This window comes from Amia ocellicauda, chromosome 19 (assembly GCF_036373705.1).
Source record: "Amia ocellicauda isolate fAmiCal2 chromosome 19, fAmiCal2.hap1, whole genome shotgun sequence".
Taxonomy (NCBI): Eukaryota; Metazoa; Chordata; class Actinopteri; order Amiiformes; family Amiidae; genus Amia; species Amia ocellicauda.
Window position 1 is genome coordinate 11528985 of NC_089868.1, and position 21882 is coordinate 11550866.

The window sequence follows — 21882 nt, forward strand, 5'->3', positions numbered from 1 at the left end:
ACCACAAACTGCTGTTGCTGTCCATGTTCGTCTGTCAGACACACAAACCGGAGAGAAAAGAGGATGTGTGTGAAGACATTGCCGTGAGAGCTGCAGCTGAGCAACACACAGTATGAGCATCGCATTGTGGGGGTCGATATTTAGCGCAGACCTGGGTCAATTACAGATACTAATTGGTATTTGAAAATATTATTATCCCTGTATTAGAGTATTTTTAAATAACCTGCGCCGAAACAACCATTGGTATTTGAAGTATTTTAATAAATACGTATGGAAATCTTATTCTCCTGTCATGTTTATTCTTCCTGTTTCTTTTCTCATCTTCAGTCAGCTCAGCTCTCATTGGCTGCTGATCATGTCACTCTCCACGATCGGTGCAGATCGAGTCATAAATATTAAACATGTTTAATAAAATCGTAGCGGCTCCGACAAGCTTACGATCAGACCAGAAGGCGAGTGATGCATCGCAGCCCGTCTCTCACTACACAACCAGGCTGATTGTCGTGATGATCAGTGCCGATCTGTCGTGAGGGCCAAATCGGGCTCAAATCGGGCTTAAAATCGTGTAGTGTAACTCCAGCATTAGCTGCTCGAAGCTTTCGCCTTCACTGCTCTGCTGCCAAGTCCTTGGTATCTATTGTCGCCGTCTCAAGGTTCAGGGTTTCCGTTGCACTATTTGTAATCCACCGGAAACTAAGGAGCAAAAAGAACATCCGTGATCAACAAATAAGTGCATAACCAATAATTAACCAATTATGTGATCAATTGCCGGTCACGCACTGCCCGTGACATTAGATAAATAAAAAACAACAAAAACTATTAAACAATACAATCAATCTAATGCATTTTAAGAGAAATAAACAGTCAATGCACCAGAGAAAACAACAAAACAAAATCACCAAAAAATGCATTCCCTCATTCCCTTCCCTTGTGGGGCAGAAGCACTATGGTCACCATCTTAAGGGGTGTCCCAATACCAAAGATCCAAAGATTTAAACAAGGGCTGCGTCCAAAACGGCATACTAGTGTACTAGTGGTGTCTTTTGTTTACAGGAAGTCGTCACTAAAGCGCGAAGGGAAAATTCAACATGCCACGATTTGATTACATAATCAGTGTGTCCAAATTCATGCATTCTGTTAATGTACAAGCTTGAAGTACATACTCCAGTGTAATTTTAGTGTGTAGTATGTAGTATGCGGTTTTGGACGCAGCCAAGCTAGTCAACTACCCCTTTTCTTCCATCTTTGAGCCGCAATGCATTATGGGATCTGTATAATGGGAAACCTGCCTCATTTCATATTCAAAGCTTTCTTCAAAGATGCACCTGGATTGTATTAGAGACACCCCTTCTTAACCTATACAAGTTATTATTTCAACCAGCAATGTTTTCACCTGGATTGACGAGCGCTTTATGGCCGAAGCATTATGCTGTCTGTGGTAGCGGTTTCATGAATATTCATGAGCACATCACGCATGAGGCAGAGAGCCTTGATCTTGGAGCCGGGGTTTGTTATTGAAGACAAGTGACAGAGATTGGCTACGATTCTAAGAAGAATAAATAGCGTGTGGATTATTATAATAATTATTATCATTGTAAGTAGTAGTAGATGTCATAATTCGAATGCCACAAAGGTGTTCGGTATTTAAAACACAACCAATGTAATAAAAATCTCTTTTCCGTTTTTCCGTTGGATGAAATTCTGTACATTTTACTTCATTTTTAATACAAAACTTACTTGTGGACTTACTATAGAATATAGACCATAAATGTTGGAAATAAAACAGTAGCCTATGACATTACAAATTCGAACATATACATATACTGTTAAAACGTTTTAGAACAGCTCAATTTTTCCAGTTTTTATTGAAATTTACACAGGTTAATGTCTCAATGTACTCTGAAATTAAAGCATAGAACAAATAAACAATTGGAGATAAAAATAAATCATGGAATCATTTTGTTTATCAAAATGTGTGTTGTTAGCCAAGTGTTTGGTATCCCATGAAAGACTGTTTATTTAGTATTTTACATTTTCACTCAAAATAAAAACATCCAAAGTGTAATGCTTATGATTCAATTAACCTCAAAATAACCAAAATGCATCAGATTAACAAATTAAACGATAAAAAGAACAAAAACAAAACAATGTGATGCTTTTAAAGGAAAATAGAATGGTCAATGCATTAGATAAATAATCGAAATAAACCCACCAAATAATCAATTCAACAAATTAGTGCATTTTAAAACATTAAAAGCCATTGATATTATTTAAAATCATTTATATTTATATGAAAAGTTGCAAATCAAATAAAAACACTTGGACTCTTTCCAACAGGGGTAGTATCTGTTTTTAAGGCTTCCTCCTTGCCCCTCTGATGGATCTCCAGATTGAGATGATCTAGGGGTCTATCTTCTATCTTGAAGTCGGTGCACAGGAGGCTGACCGGCCGCCAGTTCTTTAGATTTTTTGGATCTCCCTTCTTATGGAGAAGAGTAAGGATACTTTATTGGAACATTCACAGTGAGGGAAAAACGTATTTGATCCCCTATCAATCAACAAGATTTCTGGCTCCCAGGTGTCTTTTATACAGGTAACGAGCTGAGATTAGGAGCACTCTCTTAAAGGGAGTGCTCCTAATCTCAGCTCGTTACCTGTATAAAAGACACCTGTCCACAGAAGCAATCAATCAATCAGATTCCAAACTCTCCATTCTCTGGAGCTCCATGCAAGATCTCACCTCGTGGAGTTTCAATGATCATGAGAACGGTGAGGAATCAGCCCAGAACTGCACGGGAGGATCTTGTTAATGATCTCAAAGCAGCTGGGACCATAGTCACCAAGAAAACAATTGGTAACACACTATGCCGTGAAGGACTGAAATCCTGCAGTGCCCGCAAGGTCCCCCTGCTCAAGAAAGCACATGTACAGCACTGAAGTTTGCCATTGAACATCTGAATGATTCAGAGGAGAACTGGGTGAAAGTGTTGTGGTCAGATGAGACCAAAATCGAGCTCTTTGGCATCAACTCAACTCGCCGTGTTTGGAGGAGGAGGAATGACCCCAAGAACACCATCCCCACCATCAAACATGGAGGTGGAAACATTATGCTTTGGGGATGTTTTTCTGCTAAGGGGACAGGACAACTGCACCGCATCAAAGGGACGATGGACGGGGCCATGTACCATCAAATCTTGGGTGAGAACCTCCTTCCCTCAGCCAGGGCATTGAAAATGGGTCGTGGATGGGTATTCCAGCATGACAATGACCCAAAACACACAGCCAAGGCAACAAAGGGGTGGCTCAAGAAGAAGCACATTAAGGTCCTGGAGTGGCCTAGCCAGTCTCCAGTCCTAAATCCCATAGAAAATCTGTGGAGGGAGCTGAAGGTTCGAGTTGCCAAACGTCAGCCTCGAAACCTTAATGACTTGGAGAGGATCTGCAAAGAGGAGTGGGACAAAATCCCTCCTGAGATGTGTGCAAACCTGGTGGCCAACTACAAGAAACATCTGACCTCTGTGATTGCCAACAAGGGTTTTGCCACCAAGTACTAAGTTGAAGGGGTCAAATACTTATTTCCCTCGTTAACATGCAAATCAATTTATAACTTTTTTGAAATGCGTTTTTCTAGATTTTTTTGTTGTTATTCTGTCTCTCACTGTTAAAATACACCTACCATTAAAATTATAGATTGATCATTTCTTTGTCCGTGGGCAAATGTACAAAATCAGCAGGGGATCAAATACTTTTTTCCCTCACTGTATTGGAAAATGTATTTTATTCAGGGGAGAGACTGTGTGGGTACAATGACTTAAAACACTTGTCTGAGAGACCAGGAAGCATTTATAAACGGATATCCAAAACAACGCAGAATGAGTGGTTAGATTGCATCAAGTGTCAAGTGTACTGGAGGACGTTAAAATACACTAGTTGCTGTGCAGGCAGATGAGCACAGAAAATCAAGTCAGCTATCGGTGAGTGTTATTTTTAATTAATTATTATAGCTACAGTATTAGCTATAGAATAGACAGGGAAGCATGTGTTTGTATTACAATCATGAACATATTTGTTTTTGACACGTATTTGTATTCTACACTATGTTCGTTTTGGTATTTTTATGTTGTTTGAGTTGTGATATAATTGTTATTTATAGCATTGCAGCTTTTTAAGTAGAATGTACTTTAAATCTACCTTAATGCACACACACAAGGCACCTCAGCATATCATTTACAAGTGTGTTTTTTAGTTTTTTACGATAATATAACATAATTCTCATGATTATTGACTTGAAAACTGAATATCAGTACTGCGTACCGCAACGTCATCTTGTTTTATGTTTTTTCAGGAAATGTATCTACTGGGGTGCAAATATACATTATGTTCATATACACATGTTCATACAGTGCATCCGGAAAGTATTCACAGCGCTTCACTTTTTCCACATTTTGTTATTCCAAAATGGATTAAATTCATTATTTTCCAAAAAATTCTACAAACAATACCCCATAATGACAACGTGAAAGAAGTTTGTTTGAAATCTTTGCAAATTTATTAAAAATAAAAAACAAAAAAAGCACATGTACATAAGTATTCACAGCCTTTGCCATGACACTCAAAATTGAGCTCCGGTGCATCCTGTTTCCACTGATCATCTTTGAGATGTTTCTATAACTTGATTGGAGTCCACCTGTGGTAAATTCAGTTGATTGGACATGATTTGGAAAGGCACACACCTGTCTATATAAGGTCCCACAGTTAACAGTGCATGTCAGAGCACAAACCAAGCCATGAAGTCCAAGGAATTGTCTGTAGACCTCCGAGACAGGATTGTATCGAGGCACAGATCTGGGGAAGGGTACAGAAAAATTTCTGCAGCATTGAAGGTCCCAATGAGCACAGTGGCCTCCATCATCCATAAATGGAAGAAGTTTGGAACCACCAGGACTCTTCCTAGAGCTATCCGCCCGGCCAAACTGAGCGATCGGGGGAGAAGGGCCTTAGTCAGGGAGGTGACCAAGAACCCGATGGTCACTCTGACAGAGCTCCAGCTTGTCTCTGTGGAGAGAGGAGAACCTTCCAGAAGAACAACCATCTCTGCAGCACTCCACCAATCAGGCCTGTATGGTAGAGTGGCCAGACGGAAGCCACTCCTCAGTAAAAGGCACATGACAGCCCACCTGGAGTTTGCCAAAAGGCACCTGAATGATTCTCAGACCATAAGAAACAAAATTCTCTAGTTTGATGAAACAAAGATTGAACTCATGTCTGGAGGAAACCAGCCACCGCTCATCACCTGGCCAATACCATCCCTACAGTGAAGCATGGTGGTGGCAGCATCATGCTGTGGGGATGTTTTTCAGTGGCAGGAACTGGGAGACTAGTCAGGATCGAGGGAAAGATGAATGCAGCAATGTACAGAGACATCCTTGATGAAAACCTGCTCCAGAGCACTCTGGACCTCAGACTGGGGCGAAGGTTAATCTTCCAACAGGACAACGACCCTAAGCACACAGCCAAGATAACAAAGGAGTGGCTACAGGACAACTCTGTGAATGTCCTTGAGTGGCCCAGCCAGAGCCCAGACTTGAACCCCATTGAACATCTCTGGAGAAATCTGAAAATGGCTGTTTACCGACCCTCCCCATCCAAGCTGATGGAGCTTGAGAGGTCCTGCAAAGAAGAATGGGAGAAACTACCCAAAAATAGGTGTGCCAAGCTTGTAGCATCATACTCAAAAAGACTTGAGGCTTGGTGCCAATGGTGCTTCAACAAAGTATTGAGCAAAGGCTGTGAATACTTATGTACGTGTTTTTTTTTTGTTTTTTTTTTTGTTTTTTTTAATACATTTGCAAAGATTTCAAACAAACTTCTTTCACATTATGGGGTATTGTTTGTAGAATTGTGAGGAAAATAATGAATTTAATCCATTTTGGAATAAGGCTGTAACATAACAAAATGTGGAAAAAGTGAAGCGCTGTGAATACTTTCCAGATGCACTGTAGGTCTTTTTATGCCCCACCAGTTAATAAACCCACTGCTCGCCACTGCTGCTTTACATTTATGAACAATTAAGAAAGCTGAGAATAGTAATTGCTATAATAACTTTTTTTTCTGCTTATTGTTACTACAAGTTTGCCATTAAAATTCTTCAGACTGAATATTTGTTTGGCTAACGTTTAGCCTTTATCAGTAAGAGGTGAAACACAGAATTAAGATTCAACAAGGGATTCCTTTTGTGTGTGTGTGTGTGTGGAGTGAAATAGCTTTGTATCTGTGACACATATTTATAGGTAGGGAAACAGCTTGATGTCTATAGATTTTGTCAGAACAAGTGAGTTTTTAGGAGGTACTGGAAGGGGTCACATATTTGTTAGCTATAGAATAGCTGTTTCCAGCAGGCAGTAGAGTTTGTTAGTGGGCGATCAGTAATCAGAAGCTGAGCAGAGAGGATGGTCATGTCTACAGGTAGAGCCATGGGGGTGGAGTGAGTTGGGGTGGCATAGGCAAGTACAATAAGCTGCAATAGGATGCAAGTGGTGATCAGCCTAAGAAAAAGGAGGAGATTAGTAGAATTAGTGGAAAGCGAAGGGCTGATTCTTAGGGAAGAGACTGAGAAACAGAGTGGTTCCACTGGATCACAAGGATCCTTTACTTTGTTCTGCTAAGTACTTGCTAGTACAGCTAGTTTGTATTTACCTCTAGCTATATTGAATTCATTTTTTTTTTGCTCGTGTTTTTAAGGTTTAAGAAGCAATGAAACCGAGCATTTTGATGATAAATTCTGACAGCTTCTCAGTGTTGTATGAGAGAATCAATTGCAAAGAAAGAGAGACTGGCATATTAACCGTACACAAAGACACACAACACATATTTTGTCTTTTGGAATGCTTTAATTAAATATGTTTAAGATCATCAATCATAATACAATGTACTTAATAGAAGTACTGCTTAGCATTGGCAATCACAAGCAAGGTGGGCTTCCCGGGTCTCGTACATGTCCACGCACTTCTGGCTGAAGTCTGCATCAAGGAGGTTCACAACAGTGTCTAAAGGGGAAGGAAACACTTTGGTAAACTGCCAACAGATGATGTTTGCTTGGCTTGATTATTTTGTAAACATAATGCTGAGGGAGGTCTGGCAATTGAACATTCATTTGACATGTATCCTTTGAGAACTAAACTAAACTAAAATGGATTTAACAGAGAAACAGACCAAAATGGCTTACTGATGTAATTTGATGCCAGTGTAAATAAGCAATGGTGGTTAAGCTTGACTGTAATGTGATGGTTCTCATTGGAGTCCTGTAACTCTGAACCAATGCCTCCCTGTTGGAAATGCCAGTCTTGGCCCCCAGCAGAGCAATCCAGTGCAAGCTTACCTGTGGGTATACAGTGGAAGCCCAGTTTGACAGGCACGGTCTTGCTGGGTTTGCAGTTAGGCATGCACTGAAGGATTGGGTCAGTCGAGTAGCACTTGACGTCTGTTCCGTAAAGTTTGACCTGCTTGTCCAGTTTCACAAACTCCCGCTTCAGTTTACAATCTGTCAACAGAAAACAGAGCACTTAATTGGCCAGTGCTTCCAAACTGAATTCCCTCTGTCTCCATTTTTATAGAAACAATTCTTGCATGCTTAAGCAAACCTACAGCAACTGTGAGTCTGTGTACTCGGCCTTAGGAGGAGTGATGGCTAGTTGAGGAAGCTATAAATGTGCACAGACTGCTAAAAGTTGGCCCATGAGTTGATCTCTTTAATACCTCAAGTGATTCAAATCTAACATTAGCAGTTGCAATGATAGGACAGGGATTTTAACCCTCAAACCAGTGGATAGTATTTGGATGTTTTCACTGAAACTCTTACCACCAGTGTAGCTGTTCGTAAACTAAATGACCCCCTACCTACATGCTTAATCATATTCAAATACATTATATACTTCATGAACATAGGGTACTCTCAATGTGACTGATTTTATTTTAGCCATGTTATGAAGTGCAAGACTAAAGCTTTTAAACCTCTTATTCAGTAGTTTGGTAGTCAACTATGCATATTTCCCAGTTATTAGTCTGTGATCGCTCCAGTCTGCATTTTGTTCAAATATTACCATCTGTGCAGGTCTCTCCGGCAAAGACCCATGACTGAATGAAACTCTGGGGGCTGATGGCCACACCGCCGCCGGGTTTCTGGTACTCCTGCTTGGTCTCTCCATCTCCAGTGCCACACACTCCGCATGTCTTTCCTCTCATGGCGCCGTTGACTTGGATCTGTCCCAGGAAATGGAGCCAAAGAGGACAAATGAGCAACTCTACTTATATCACAGCAGCCCTTCCACCTCAGCTGTAAACCACATTTTAAAACAATGAGTCATCAACAGTAGCCCTAACAGTATGTCATTAGAATATATTCCCAAAATGTGATCAAACAAACCTTTCAGGGAAATGTAACATTGTAACTTCATACTAATTAGAGTTTTACATTGTAAGTACCTTGTACTCGTTTTCTCCAAGGTAGACAGTGCTGAGCCCGTAACTCTCTGCAGTCAGAGAAACTCCAGGGCCCTCTGTGTTTACAACGATGCCTGTAAAGACCACACCACACTCGTGTCACTCAGCTGGGGTGATTTATTCAGACAGTTATCGATGAATGAAATAACATTTGTCATTTTGCACAGGCAATAACCCATGTGACCACAGGTGATATCATATGACTATAGTGTCACTGCTTAAAATCCACTCATGTAGAGAGAACCAGTTGAAATGAAAGTTGTCTGCTATTCAGTCCATGGTTTTTCTACTGTATGTAAATGTAAAGTGTGCCTAGGAATACATGTTTTGTTCCAACTGTAGGGATTTGCTATTGCTAAAACAGTGAAAGATTGTACAAACCAGAGTCGTCTGTGTAGGGGAGATTGGACTTTAGTTCTCCATTGACCAGCACTTGTGGAGGTTGGCCAGTCTTAATGATCAACTTGATGTTTCTACAAAAGAAAACAGAAATACACAAGTTTAACATTCTTGTGAGAACAATGTTTATTTAGAAACGTTAGGGGAATGGTTCCAGGCAAAGATTGATCTAACCAATTTCAGAATCATTTCACAATAGTGTATCATAGGAGTTATCATATTGCTCACCTGTCAGCCACACTCACAAACAGAGCTCTGTATTTCTCAGATTGCTCCTGCTTCAGTACCACTATCCATTGGTGCTGGGGGGTACAATCCTCAGCCAAGACAATCTCGCAGGAATCGGGCAGCTCTGAGTTGAACGCCACATCATTGAAGGTGCTAAAAGCATTCTGTGTCACTGAACATTGTCCTAATAACCCAGGTAGAGGACAGAGTAGAGGGAAAACAAATGAGAGGGTTAACCTGAATGTACTTACAACACCTGCAAGTCTATAATTAATGGGCTGTTGTGCTCCTTACATTTTATTTACATTTTACATTGTATTTGTAGTGTTTGTTATTTATTTAATTTTTTTACACCTTTTTCACAAATGTACAACAGTAGTAGGATTGGGCCATATGTTTTAGAAAGTCCCCATTAACTATTCTATTGCCATTCCTTTTATTGCATGATACTTGGAAACTAGCAAAGTGAATGGGATCACATATTTAAATGGGGGTCGTTTTTAGCATGTGCAATACACACCTGCCACTGCACCAGCCAGTATTTGGTTAATGTCAATTTCTTTGAGGGATGAGATCGATCTTCCAATGGGCAACTGGAATGGGACCGTCACTGCACGCGTGTACACTGTCATCTGCAGCAAGTGAGAGGCAGCGGTCAGTATTGATCAGAAGCATCTAGTGCATATGGAGATGTAGATAGGACATAATGGCAAGTTACCCTTGGTGCTTTAATGACTGTGTCAATGGTCCTGGCAGAAGTTGCAGCCAATACAAAGGAAATCTGTTTAGATGGATTTCTACGCACCACCTCTGAAAATCCCATCATTAAAGCAGCACCTGGAATATATTCAGCAACCCTACGAAATGGAAATAAAGCATTGTTCACAGATTTATCTTTGGAACTGCTATATATATATATATAGATAGATAGATAGATAGATAGATAGATAGATAGATAGATAGATAGATAGATAGACAGATATACACACATACATTTGGCAATGAATGATACAGGAATTGTATATTTAATTACAAATGATATACATTCCAACCACACTCCATAAGACTGTGAAGTGAAGAGAGCAAGTGGCGATACTTACATTTGTACATATTTATTTACAGTCCGAGGAACCCTCTTCCACTTAATTTTAAGCTGCACGGCTGGGTTATTTGCCAAAGTGCCAATCTTTGCCTTGAGAGAAGCTTTGTAGTCCTGGCATTCCTGACCCCATCTGGTGTCCACCTGGAATAAAGGCAGAACCATCAGAGAGGAAACTGACTAGTGAGGACTAGACACACTGCAGCATCTTTATATATATATACACAGTATAATGAGATGAATGAAAACAAATGCAATAAGTATTCGAATAGGAAATTAGAGATAAAAGGGAGAAGATTTATTCTAAGTTATTTAATCAATGATCATAGCAAACAGAAGGGGAGAGGAGAGAGGGCAAATTATTGAAAAGAGCAAGAAAGCACCTTTCTAGAAAGATTTGTTTTATTAAACCCCCACCCTTCCCTTCTCCCCAACTCACTTGGAGTTTGTGCATTTCCGTCTTGGCAGCATTCACACAGATTTGCCACTTGCTCTTCTCTCTGATGTCACTAGCTATCACCTGAACTCTGGATTTAGGTGAAGATGGGTCATGGTAGATGGCAGCCTGGTATCCTTGTTCTTGCTTATCACTCCTTCTGGCACGGAAAATGATGGCCATTAAAGGTGCAATGGAGTCTCCAAGGAAAGTACGCTGGTATGAAACAGGAAAGAGAAGAAAGTCAATAACTCACCCTATACGTTTGAAATGGGCTCTTCCCAAAGGGGAGTGGGAGTGATAGTCAGCATTCAAGAGCTTTTCAGGAAAGCTTTCCAAACTATTCTGGTAGTGTTTAAAGGAGCAGACAAATAGCATCATTTTTGCTAAAAAACACAGATACAGGGAAACCAGTACGGTACACCTATTCAAAGGGGTCACGAAGGTATGGTAAGAAAGGCACATGCAGTAGCAGTACTTATGGGGCCTGTGTGTACTGCTGAGCTGGTGCATCTTACAGGCTCGGGCAATAGAAGGTACAACAATAGCTCGGTTAATTGAGTCCGAGCATTGAGTGAAGTCACTGCTTTATCAGAAGCTTTGTTACCAAATGTTGAAATATCAAAGGGATGTGTCCCAGGACTTCATAGAAGAGGGGGTACAGCAGAAAAAAAAAAGTCCAATATGTCTGAAAACATGACCTATGCAGTAGCCATAATGTAGCTAGCTGCACCAATGCTTTATTTATGTCAGCAGTGTGGATGACATAATGGGAGTAATTGTTTTTCTTGAGTAAAGGGAAAGGGAAGACTGGCGACGGGCACCACTGATTGGCCCAGGTGAGGGACACTTATGAAGCTCTTCACTGTTTCTGATAATGTCAACAAACCCCACTCAATTGTGTTTATGGGGCAATGGTGTCCTTCAGATTTTAAACTTTTGATTTGCTTCACATGCTTCTCCTTTATACAGTTGGATGCCCGTGCCTGTCTTTGTATAAAGGAGTTGTCCCAAGGATCCATTAACGGAGGTATAACTATACTCTAGCTGTTGTTCAGGACAATAACAGACACATGTAACTGCACTTACTAACCTTTTTGTTTCCAGTTTTCTTGCCATTTCTGCTGCTGCTGCTGCTGCTGCTACTGCTGCTGCTACTGCTGCTGCTACTGCTACTGCTGGAACTGCCTGACCTGCTGCTGCTGCTGCTGGAGGAGGACTTTTTCCTGGAGCCGGACTGCAAGAAACAGAGACCACAGCCACGTAAGAAACATGTGTAGAGGATGTGCAAAACCACAGCCCACTTCTGAATAGTATGAATGAAAAGCCAGGGCATGACTTACCTCTCGTCTTCCTTGATAAAGAAACTTGAAGTCATAAATTCGTTTGTATCCTCGCTCCTGAAAAGAACAGTAGGATAAAGATTGAGCAAAATCTAATAGTATAACATCTACTGAGGACAAATCCAGTTCAAGCTACACCAGATCGTAATAGCCGCTTGTTCCGGTGTTATTTTCATGAACTGCCAACTTATCTCCAAAGCTGGAACTTGTATGACATTTTCATAATTCATTAACATTTTATCAGAGGATTTAACATCTTGCTGCCTCATGAATGTATTTATGGACTGCTGACATGATGGAACAAAATCAATAAAGCCTCAAGGACTACAGGCCTCACCTCGCTGCTGGAAGACTGGCTGCTGCTGAGAGAACTGCTGTTCGATTGTCTTCCCTGATTCTTCATCACTCGCATGGCCACTCTGCCTCTGCTGCTTCTGCGGCTGCTGCTGCTGCTGCTGCTACTTCTGCTACTGCTGCTGCTGCTGCTGCTGCTGCTGCTACTACTGCTACTGCTACTGCGGCCCTTTCTCGATGCAGCTCTATTGGTCTGACCGGAGTTCTGGCCTCGTCTTTCTTGACGCCTGCGTTTGGAAGCAGATGAGGAGGAAGAGGAAGAGGAGGAGGATCTACAGGAAGAGGAGGAGGATGAAGAGCTGTAGGAGCAGCGACGTTTGATCGCCAGGCCGTCATTGGGTTTACCCTGTCTGGAGTTCGAGGAGCTGCTGGAGGAGCTGGAGCTGTTGCTGTTTTGAGAACTGGAGGAAGAGCTGGAGCTGGAATTTGATCTGTTCCTCTGCTGGCAAAGGAGTAGAACAACATGACAATGGTGAGCAAACAGTCTTAGGTGACGCCACCGAAATAGACTCTAGACCTCTCATAATTTTTCACTGGAGTTGTTTCCATGTAGTAGCTCTTGTGGATAGTGTGAAGTGCGTTGTAACCTACCCTCTGACGTGTATTATCAGGTCTTCATCTATGACAGAGATATGCATTCAACTATTTTATTGAAGATTGGATTTTTGAGTAAATATGTATCCCAAATGTTCTCATATACAGTCCTCCCCACCGCCCCACTCTTTTATAGAAAATTGAAAGTACCAATTGCGTTTTCAGGATTTTCTTCAGTTTTAGCAAGACCGTCTTTCCTTGTGGAGCTTCCTCTTCATCTGTGCTCTTCAGGTAATTAATTTTCAGTTTGGAAGCTGCCTTATCTCCTGGCACGATCTCAATCTCCAGATTTTCAATGGGTTGCTCTGTTTGCACTGCAAAGAAACCAAGCATGAATATGTAAACACAGACAAAAGTAGTGGAGTTGTTCATTTCAAACAACGTTCTTCGCTAATTCACTGCATACACTTTTTATCTGTTATATATCCGCTAAGTTTATCGTACACTATCGTACTGCAGATTTCTGTGGCTTGAGCCAGGCTAAAACTGGGGATGACAATACAATGATATATTTTGACAGTGCAAATAGATAGTTGTTTAAGATTCTTTACATTTGTATGATTTAGACGATTCAGTTAATGCACCTTACCCTAATGTTACTGTCTGGGAACAGCAAAATATGAATAAATTCTGGTACCTGGTTTAATAATGACTTCAGCAAAATGTTCACCGACCGCTTGGTAGAGAGGGGATCTTCTTAGGAAAGCAACATTTTGAGTTCCTCCCATGAAGCACAACTGTACACCAAACTCTGAGGCCTTGATACACTTGTCATGGGATCTGTATGAATCACGTGTGTAGTGATAGTGGGAGTATAACACTTCTGATGACATGGAGGATGTCTGCAGGGGGAAAAACAAAGGATAGATCAGACACACACTTGCACATATTCATGAATGAATGCAGAAGCAGCAGAAAGGGTTTCCTACCAGACTCTGGCTTCCAGCTCGAGGAGATCGGGATTGAGACGTGAAGTGCTCTTGCGTGATATCAACTTGAGCTGAGGCGGGCAGGATTGGTGTCCTTTTCTCAGGGTTTCCTTGCACAGTTCTTGTCACAGCGAAAGCCTGCGCCCTGTTAAAGCGGGATTTTATTTTTACTGTTATGTTTTTTTAATGAAAATGGGCATCCCTTTCCTTTTAGTTCTGTACATTTTAACATGTAGTGCTTGTACTATATCTTATAAATTCAAATAATAACGGTCTGGATACTGAAGTAACCTTTTGACTCCTCTTCATTTCCTAAGTAATCATTAATATCTGACAGCATGGATGAGTGGATGGAAGGATGGACCAAAACTGTTATTCACCAACTTCCTATTTCAATGTACTGGATACATTAATACTATATGCACTATAATAATGTGGTAATTGTATTCACATTCAAACTTCATGTTTTTGGTGCTAGATGTGTGTTTATGTAAGCAAGTTAAACTACCAATAAGATTAATTAGTTACTGACTGAAGTCCACCCAACAGTGCAACTGATGACAAAGATTTTGTGTACAAATCCTCATACCTCAGTGACAGAAGTTTATCCTCGACCTGGCAGGGTGCAGACTGTATCTTGTACTCATGTTCCTTCATATTGATCTTGGCTGTGAATTTCATTGGAATAATTGTATATCCTTTAGCATATAGCTCCACTCCGGTCTGAATCAAGTTGGTGTTGATGCCCATTACTGCAATGCCGTGTATAGAGATACTGCGATATGGAAACAATAGAGAATTACAATCAACATCTCAGCTTCTCTCAGAGATTAAATTGACATAATTATTGATGGATTTTCATTTCCATGGATCAAACAGACACCTACCTTGGAGTAACATCGGCCTGCACATGAATATTAGTGTTCATGAGCTGAGTGATTCGGGAGTTGGCAGACAGAGAAGGTGACATATCAACACGGGCTTTTTAGGAGAAAAACAGAAATCAACTGTAATTAGTGCTTTATGCTTTTGTTTTCAATATGTTGGTTATGGAATCATTCTGTAAGAATACACCTGATCAGTCGAGTTCATGAATTACTTGTATTATTATACCTTTCACTGCAGCGTTTGCCACAGCAGCAGAGTACAGAGCCAGCTCCATGGGGAGGCCCACACAGGTGGGGACGATGCGTCGCACCTCAGCGACCAGCAGGGGCTTGGACCACTGGCCTTCAACTCCATTCTGAAGGACCTGCACCACTTTCTTCAGAGGTGCGTGTTGTTCCAAGGGATCAGACCACCCCTGTATCCAGAAGGGCAGTAGAAAAGTCATACAGATGGGACTCACACGTCGGCATGAGCTGATAAGATTATAAAGAGAGATGCCAGGTTTGCCAAATGAATTCACTCTGCAGTCTTTACCTGTGCTAGATACTCAATGCCGGTCTTCTCGAGCTCGCTGAAAGAAATTTCTTGGCCGAACAGCTTAATGTAGGCCGATACCAGGGGCTTGTTTGAGGGAAGGGCTCTCCAGTCTGAGAACTGAGAGGAAGGAAAGAATAAGCAAATGCAACTGTGACTGATTTTGAAAATTGTATGCGTATCTGCCATCTTTTTTGGACTTTGGACTATTCACTACATTTTACAGTTGTCCCTCGTCCCCCCACAAATTATTGAATATTTTTTTAAGGCGGTTCTCTTTTAATTTGGGTATGTCACAATATCCTTTAGAAAACAAGAACCCACATTGTCTGAACATGACCATCTGCTGTTGATAAAGCACTTACTGTCCTCATCATGCGTCGGACTGTGTTTGCTGTAGAATCGCCATGGGCCGTCCCTTGTGCCTTGCTAAGCCACTGATCCAGGCCTTCAGCTCGGACTCCCACCTAAGAGAATCAGAATCAGTGTTATTCTTGAATTGCCTGTTGCTTTTCCAATTCACTCATTTTAATTGAGTGTAAGGAGACTGGAGTGTCTAGTGTACCTCCAGAAGGTCTGCAGCTGCTCCAGTGAAGTATCCTCTGATTTTGGACACCAAAGCTCTGGGAAGGAGGCTGACGGCATCATTCATGACGTAAACACTAGCAGCAGCCCCAGCCATCAGACGACCTTGAGGGAGGAAACAGTGGTTCAGCCTTCATTTGAAATTGGAGTATTCACTTTGTTGTGTTCACTTTATTAGCTGACAGTAAGCCTCCTTGGATTACGTTTTTTTTTTTAATGAGGTAGTATTAGACATCCATCCTATCTGGAAATGTTTGACAGTGTGCCAGTGTGGCGTTTTTCATATATTAAAAGTAATCTATTTCTGATACCATTGAACATAATTCGTGGTAGGAGTTGTGGTGCTGGGTTGTACTTACTTTGGAAGGTGTCTATGTGGAAGGCCTTGCTGAAGCGATAAGACAGTCTCCCTAGTTTGCCATTCAGCATGTTTACTGCAGTATTGCAGGCAGCAGCTCTAAACAAGGATAAAGTGGAGTCATTAGACTTCTAGATTCAAGAAATTCTAAGAAACAAAATACAAACATGCTTTCTGTGACCTCTTGTGTGTCCTAAAATGTAGACTTGAGCACTTACACGTGGGCATAGTCGGGAGACATGCTTCTGGTCAGAGCCTTCATGTGGGAGTAGGTAAAGCTGGCCACTTGCAGGTTTTTCACTTTTTGCAGAGCTGTGACAAGAGATATCACCAGCTCCACTGTGGGCTTGCTCTCAAACAGAACCACACAGGCCATCATGCGCACCTCCGGGTGGAGCTTTTCATCGTTAAACAGCTGCAGAGCCACTTCCTGCACCTGCAGAGGAACCAAGACAATGCATGTTCACACCTGAGGAATGTGGAGATACTCTTAACTCATTGTGTTTCACTTCAAAGGAAATGGGTAGAAAATAGGTGGAGAGGCACAGCACGTGTAGGTGAGTCTACATTTCCAGGGGGGTAAACGCTTAATTCATCTCACCTTTCTGCGATGTAGCTTGGCAATGTTCCTCAGGGCCATCACTGCATCAACCTGGATTTTGATTGGGAATGCTGAAGCTCCAGAGGCAAAACTTGGAAGGAACTTCATGATGCGCTTGATGCTAGAGGGCTGTCCTGCATTACCCATGGCCTTCAGGGCCAGGACCATCTCCTCTTCATGGGCTTTGCTGACCGCATCAGCAGCAAAATCGTGAATGGGCTGAGAAATGGAGGAAGAAAGAGATGAATGGTCCAATAAAATTAAGTAGACCTGTTTTCACTGTAAGGGCATTAACATTATTTCTTAATTTAAACCTTTATTTATCCAGGTAAGTCAATTGAGAACAAGTTCTCATTTTCAAAAATGACCTGGCCACTAAGTTGTGATACTGCAGTTACGTTAACATACAATAAAATATAGCACAGTATAGAACACACACAAACATAAAAAAACATTTAGAGTAGTAGACAGGGTTAGATAAAGCACAAAGGAACGAAGCAGTACATTTGCAAATGGAAACGTACCTGTAACAGGTTGTCGGGGCACTTTTCGTGTTCTTTGCAGTACTTGTAAATCAAGGAGCCATAACCAAGCATGGCAATTTTGAAGAGAATGGGTTCGTCTGCAATATGGTGGTGCTTGATCAGTTCCTGAAATGACATCAGTGATGATGATAATAATATTTAAAGAGAATTGGCTTGAAATTGAGGTTGTTCCATCGGCAAATAATCTAATGTTATGGATGTAATGTAATACACTTTGAAATTCGAATGAAGAATCAAAGATCTTTCTACTCAAAGGAATTCTGATTTACAATCACAACAAAACTGAACAAAAGTGTTTTAGTAATGTATTTCATCCAACTGAAGAATAATAAAGTGTCTAAAGGTATCAACTCACTGAAGCAATCTGAATGTTAGCAGTTTCCGGTTTCATCCTGTGCATTGCAGTCATCAGAATCTGAGCAGCTTCATATGTTGTGATTTGCTTATTAATAATCCTCTCTTTTATAAATTTAACAGCATCATTTGTACCGATAGCAGGAATAGCATCCAAAATCCAATGCCTTTTGAGAAAAGGAAAGAAAAGCAGAGAGTCAATTTGATAGTACAACACTGACATATGAATAGACAGTCAACTGAATGCTAGAATAGGTTCTGTACCTGAATTCCTTTCTATTCTCAAACTGCTTCCAGATGGCATCAATATTCTGTTGGCTGGATATACGCATTAACTGAATGAGCTCGATGAACTTCATTGGAGCATCTTCATGAACCTTCTGCCCATTGTTCTGGACAAGGTGGTGCAGGGTTTCCACAATCTATGGAAAAAGTAAAGTAAAAAGAACATCAAGAACAACCAAGTAAGGTGTTCATGGAATTTCTTTTACTGAGGTGGAAAGATTGAAGTAGACATCAAGGGCTGTCTTTAATACCTGTGTTTCAGGGTTCTTGGACTTAATGAGCTGAACTGGGGTCTGGAGGATTTCAGACCCAAATTGGTACTGTAGACGGCCACGTTTCTCAAACTGAAGTTCAGGCTCCTTAATTGGGCTGTTCCTTGTGTTGCTCCAAACCAGCCTCTGTCTGTAGGTTGAACAGGATTATTAAAACATATACATAATACTTTATGTGAAAAAAGAAACGGGTACATGAAACTAAATTAACTGAGCAACTGAGCTTTCTGTAATTGGTAGGACAGGGTTGTTTTTTGTTAAAATGTTTGAAAGAGTTAGTTTTTTCAGTAACAACTTCATGACTTAATGGTATGAAGTCTGCAGAGCTGGAATAAGACAAACCTGTGAACCATAGTAGGTATGTAAGTGATGTGAGGAGAAACGAATCTCATCCAGTATACCTTGCTTGCATCTGAGCAGCTCCACTGTGCCAATTGAAGGGGGTGTACTGGTGGTCCTCTGTGGCTGAGGCTTCAGTGATCAGCGCTCCTGAGTCTTGTGGCTTCAGCACATATTCGTAGGCAGCAGCTCTCTGCACATTCTGTCCTCTCTGGGCAGACAAAACAAACCTTGTGAGGCCTTGAGAGTGGCGACTGAAGGTACACTTTGAGGACAACATATTTCAGTGTCTTACCTGCTGGTAGTCATTGTACTCCTCTGCGTAGGCCATGCCAATGTCTCTCTGTATCTGTTCCTCGCAGTTGTTCAGATCTTTGGTCTTGGTGATGAATAAGCGTTCTCCTTTGGTTTCCTCCTTAATCTGGTAGTTGGTCTTGCATCTGCCCTGAAGCCCAGCCTGGTAAGGAGACAAGAGAATACATATCATGGTGACATTCAATGTGTGACTGAGAAGAAAAGGAGTTCAGTTTTTATCGCTACTCTTCTGAGGTAAGTTGCCTCACAATAACCCAGGTGACATTAGAGCGAAGCAGGCTTTTCTGTTTGTTATAGGGATGTTAACCACGTGAAGGGGTTATCCAGTTAAAATCTACATTATCAGATTAATAAAACATAAAAGAAGATAATCTAAATCAAATGAAAGAATTTGTATTGCCTCTATGTTGCACTCAATCAAGATAAGTAGCCTTCTGTCCCATCCCCATCCCCTCCTTAGTGGGCATTATGTGCATTGAATGTTATAAAATTAGGTTTGGGGTTCAATTGTAATTCTTGAGATTTACCTCTTGCAGCTCGTACACGTTTTCAGTTTGCTTGATGTTGAGATTCAGCAAGTTCAGGATGCCTTTCTGGATGTTTAGTACAGTGTCAGAGATGGATGAGGGAGCGAAAATCTGTCCTACGTTGCCATTGTTGTATTCAAACTTGATTGGTATCTGAAGCTGGCTGCCCAGAGCCTGTGTAAGACTATTCACAGTGGTGAACTGATCCCTGGGCCAGATACCATTGTACTCCTTGATCACAGGGTTGGCCAGCTGTTGAGACAAAAGGACCACACTCAGTACCCATGTAGAAATTCTCTAAACAATTAAAATACAATAGAGTTTGATACAGGATAAATGCATGTCTGAACTTTAGTGGCAATTCAATTACTATATAAGTGGCATAATTCAGCATAGTGAATGTAATTCTGCTAGATATGAAGCTTGTATGTCTGAATATTCATGAGTAGTATGCAGTCAATCTAATAAGCAGAGCAAGGAAAGGAAAAGTTGTATTAATAATGATGTATTGTTTTGGCTATGCATCATATTCCTTCAGCTGAGATCTCTTCCTGCTTTGGTTTGAATGCTTTAAATTATGCATTTCAGAAAAGTTTGTAGAGGAAAGTCAAGCTCCATTTTTAGAAAAACTCCAAGAAAGGCACCTTTTAATTTGGTTGAAACTACAGTCTAAAAACCTTGATATTTCCCATACCTGAAGGATGTAGGTCCTCTGGGCCACTCCACTGATTGCAACCTTGCAGGTGATCTTCAGTCCAGCTCTGGCCAGGCCCTTTTCTGGGAGCCCCACCAGGATGATGCCTTCATAGTCATATTCGTAGGTCTTACTGCCACTGTAGTCGGGATCTGTAACACAACACACTCACTAACCCACCTGGGCAAACGCTGTAGATCTCTCCAAGAACCTGCCTTGTGGGTCCCTTGCTGTGTGTCATGCTGTATTACCTTGTGTCTCTTACTCAGACCTCAGTCAACCAGCCACACTGGGACACTTGTTTATGACAGTGTTTAAAAAAACTTTACTTTTGTTTAACCATTGCTCCTGTTCCTCCTCAGTGCCCAGTGTTTGTGGCTGGATCATTACAAACTAGCCATAAAAACAGGACATTGCAATAGGTCTAGGGTATGTTTTTGTGAATTAAAGAGATACACATTTTAATACAACAGACTTACCCCAGTTAACATGGCTACAAGCTGCAAAGTAACAAAAACAGGAGTTAGAATCAGCTAATGAAATACAGAAAAGATCATTTTGTTATATTTATTTTTGAATCTCCTGATAATCAATGTATACTCACCCACAAGGGCCACCGTCAGTGCTAGAAGGATTAACTTCATGGCTGAAGGCTGGTACTGGACTGTGGGTGCTGTGTCCATATATATACTCCCCAGGGCAGGCAGTGCTCCCATACGCTCATGCGAAATCTCTACTTTCTGCTGACTGGACTTTTTCTTATCTGTCCCCCCTCCCCAATGTTTTTTAATTTTTTCTCATGGAAAGCCAAAATGTCATTGATAATGTCATTGCAAAATAGGTTAGCAAAAAGCAAGTCAAAGACAGTGAAAATGTTGATCTTTAATATCTATATTTATTATGTATACCCATCGTATATCATACACCTACGGCTCTGGAAAAAATTAAGAGACCACTGCACAATTTTCTTAAATCAGCATGTATAGCAGCTATTCCATTCTATTCATATTTTTATTTGGAATTTGGGAGAAATGTTGTCAGTAGTTTATAGAATAAAACAAATGTTCATTTTACCCAAACCTATAATTAGTAAAACCTGAGAAACTGACAATTTTGCAGTGGTCTCTTAATTTTTTCCAGAGCTGTATATATAGATTGGTAGGTAATACAATTTTATTGAGTGTTAGAAAATATACAAACCTAACTATCATCTTCCTATATACATTTATTTCTGCTAAGGTAATTATGGATCTTTGCAGTTGATGTTGCAAGCAAATATGTTATCGCCGCTTAACTTAGATATTTTCAAAGACATTGGTTGTATCTGTTTATATCGTCAGCCTATATTGATCCACTTCTTAACGAAGGCACTGGGTTAACTAACTCATTTAAAGAGGTTCTCTCAAGGTGCGTGTGTATAAAACATATACCTATTTATATACATACGTCTGATATGTATATATAGGTTTATTCGTATAACATACATATCAAAGTGAAGATGGATTCAAGGCGAGTATAAGAATATAAAAATTGGCAGTACAATGCACACCTTGCTGCCAATTGGACAGCAGTTTCCATGTTTGTCATTATCTGCACCGTGTTTACGATTGGCACATCACTGTCCATTGATGGTCATCACAGTCCAGGTCAGGGCAGGCTGCTCTCGCGGTTTTATTAAGTATTTGGAGATAACCTAACCATGCC

General features: G+C 40.9%; 1 protein-coding gene across 2 annotated transcripts; it reads right to left on the bottom strand.

Moving 5' to 3' along the window:
- Positions 1-6870: 6870 nt before the first annotated feature.
- Positions 6871-20875, bottom strand: LOC136714333 (vitellogenin). 2 transcript variants are annotated; one of them, XM_066691768.1, is made up of 35 exons: positions 20783-20875; positions 20658-20678; positions 20179-20330; positions 19485-19736; positions 18938-19099; positions 18705-18853; positions 18283-18433; positions 18011-18168; positions 17748-17913; positions 17372-17497; positions 16848-17066; positions 16465-16682; positions 16248-16345; positions 15869-15993; positions 15669-15770; positions 15304-15423; positions 14995-15184; positions 14769-14862; positions 14471-14656; positions 13882-14026; positions 13590-13794; positions 13103-13266; positions 12342-12797; positions 12005-12061; positions 11755-11898; positions 10665-10877; positions 10227-10369; positions 9845-9983; positions 9647-9758; positions 9127-9310; positions 8881-8972; positions 8482-8573; positions 8100-8259; positions 7379-7540; positions 6871-7046 (listed from the first exon to the last, which is right to left on the bottom strand). In XM_066691768.1, the coding sequence occupies exons 1-35, from the start codon at positions 20859-20861 to the stop codon at positions 6949-6951; spliced, it is 5334 nt and encodes a 1777-aa protein (XP_066547865.1). In that variant the 5' UTR covers positions 20862-20875; the 3' UTR covers positions 6871-6948. The 2 variants fall into 2 exon arrangements, with proteins under 2 accessions (XP_066547865.1, XP_066547864.1); XM_066691767.1 differs by having other exon boundaries at positions 12342-12800.
- Positions 20876-21882: the final 1007 nt, after the last annotated feature.

Excerpts from the sequence above, each read along its gene's own strand:
- LOC136714333 (XM_066691767.1), bottom strand. The coding sequence starts at position 20,861 with ATGGACACAGCACCCACAGTCCAGTACCAGCCTTCAGCCATGAAGTTA. Across the intron at positions 13,795-13,881 it reads GAGCTGGAAGCCAGAGTCTG|ACATCCTCCATGTCATCAGA; the intron begins GTAGGAAACCCT and ends TTCCCCCTGCAG. Across the intron at positions 9,759-9,844 it reads CAGTCATTAAAGCACCAAGG|ATGACAGTGTACACGCGTGC; the intron begins GTAACTTGCCAT and ends CACTTGCTGCAG.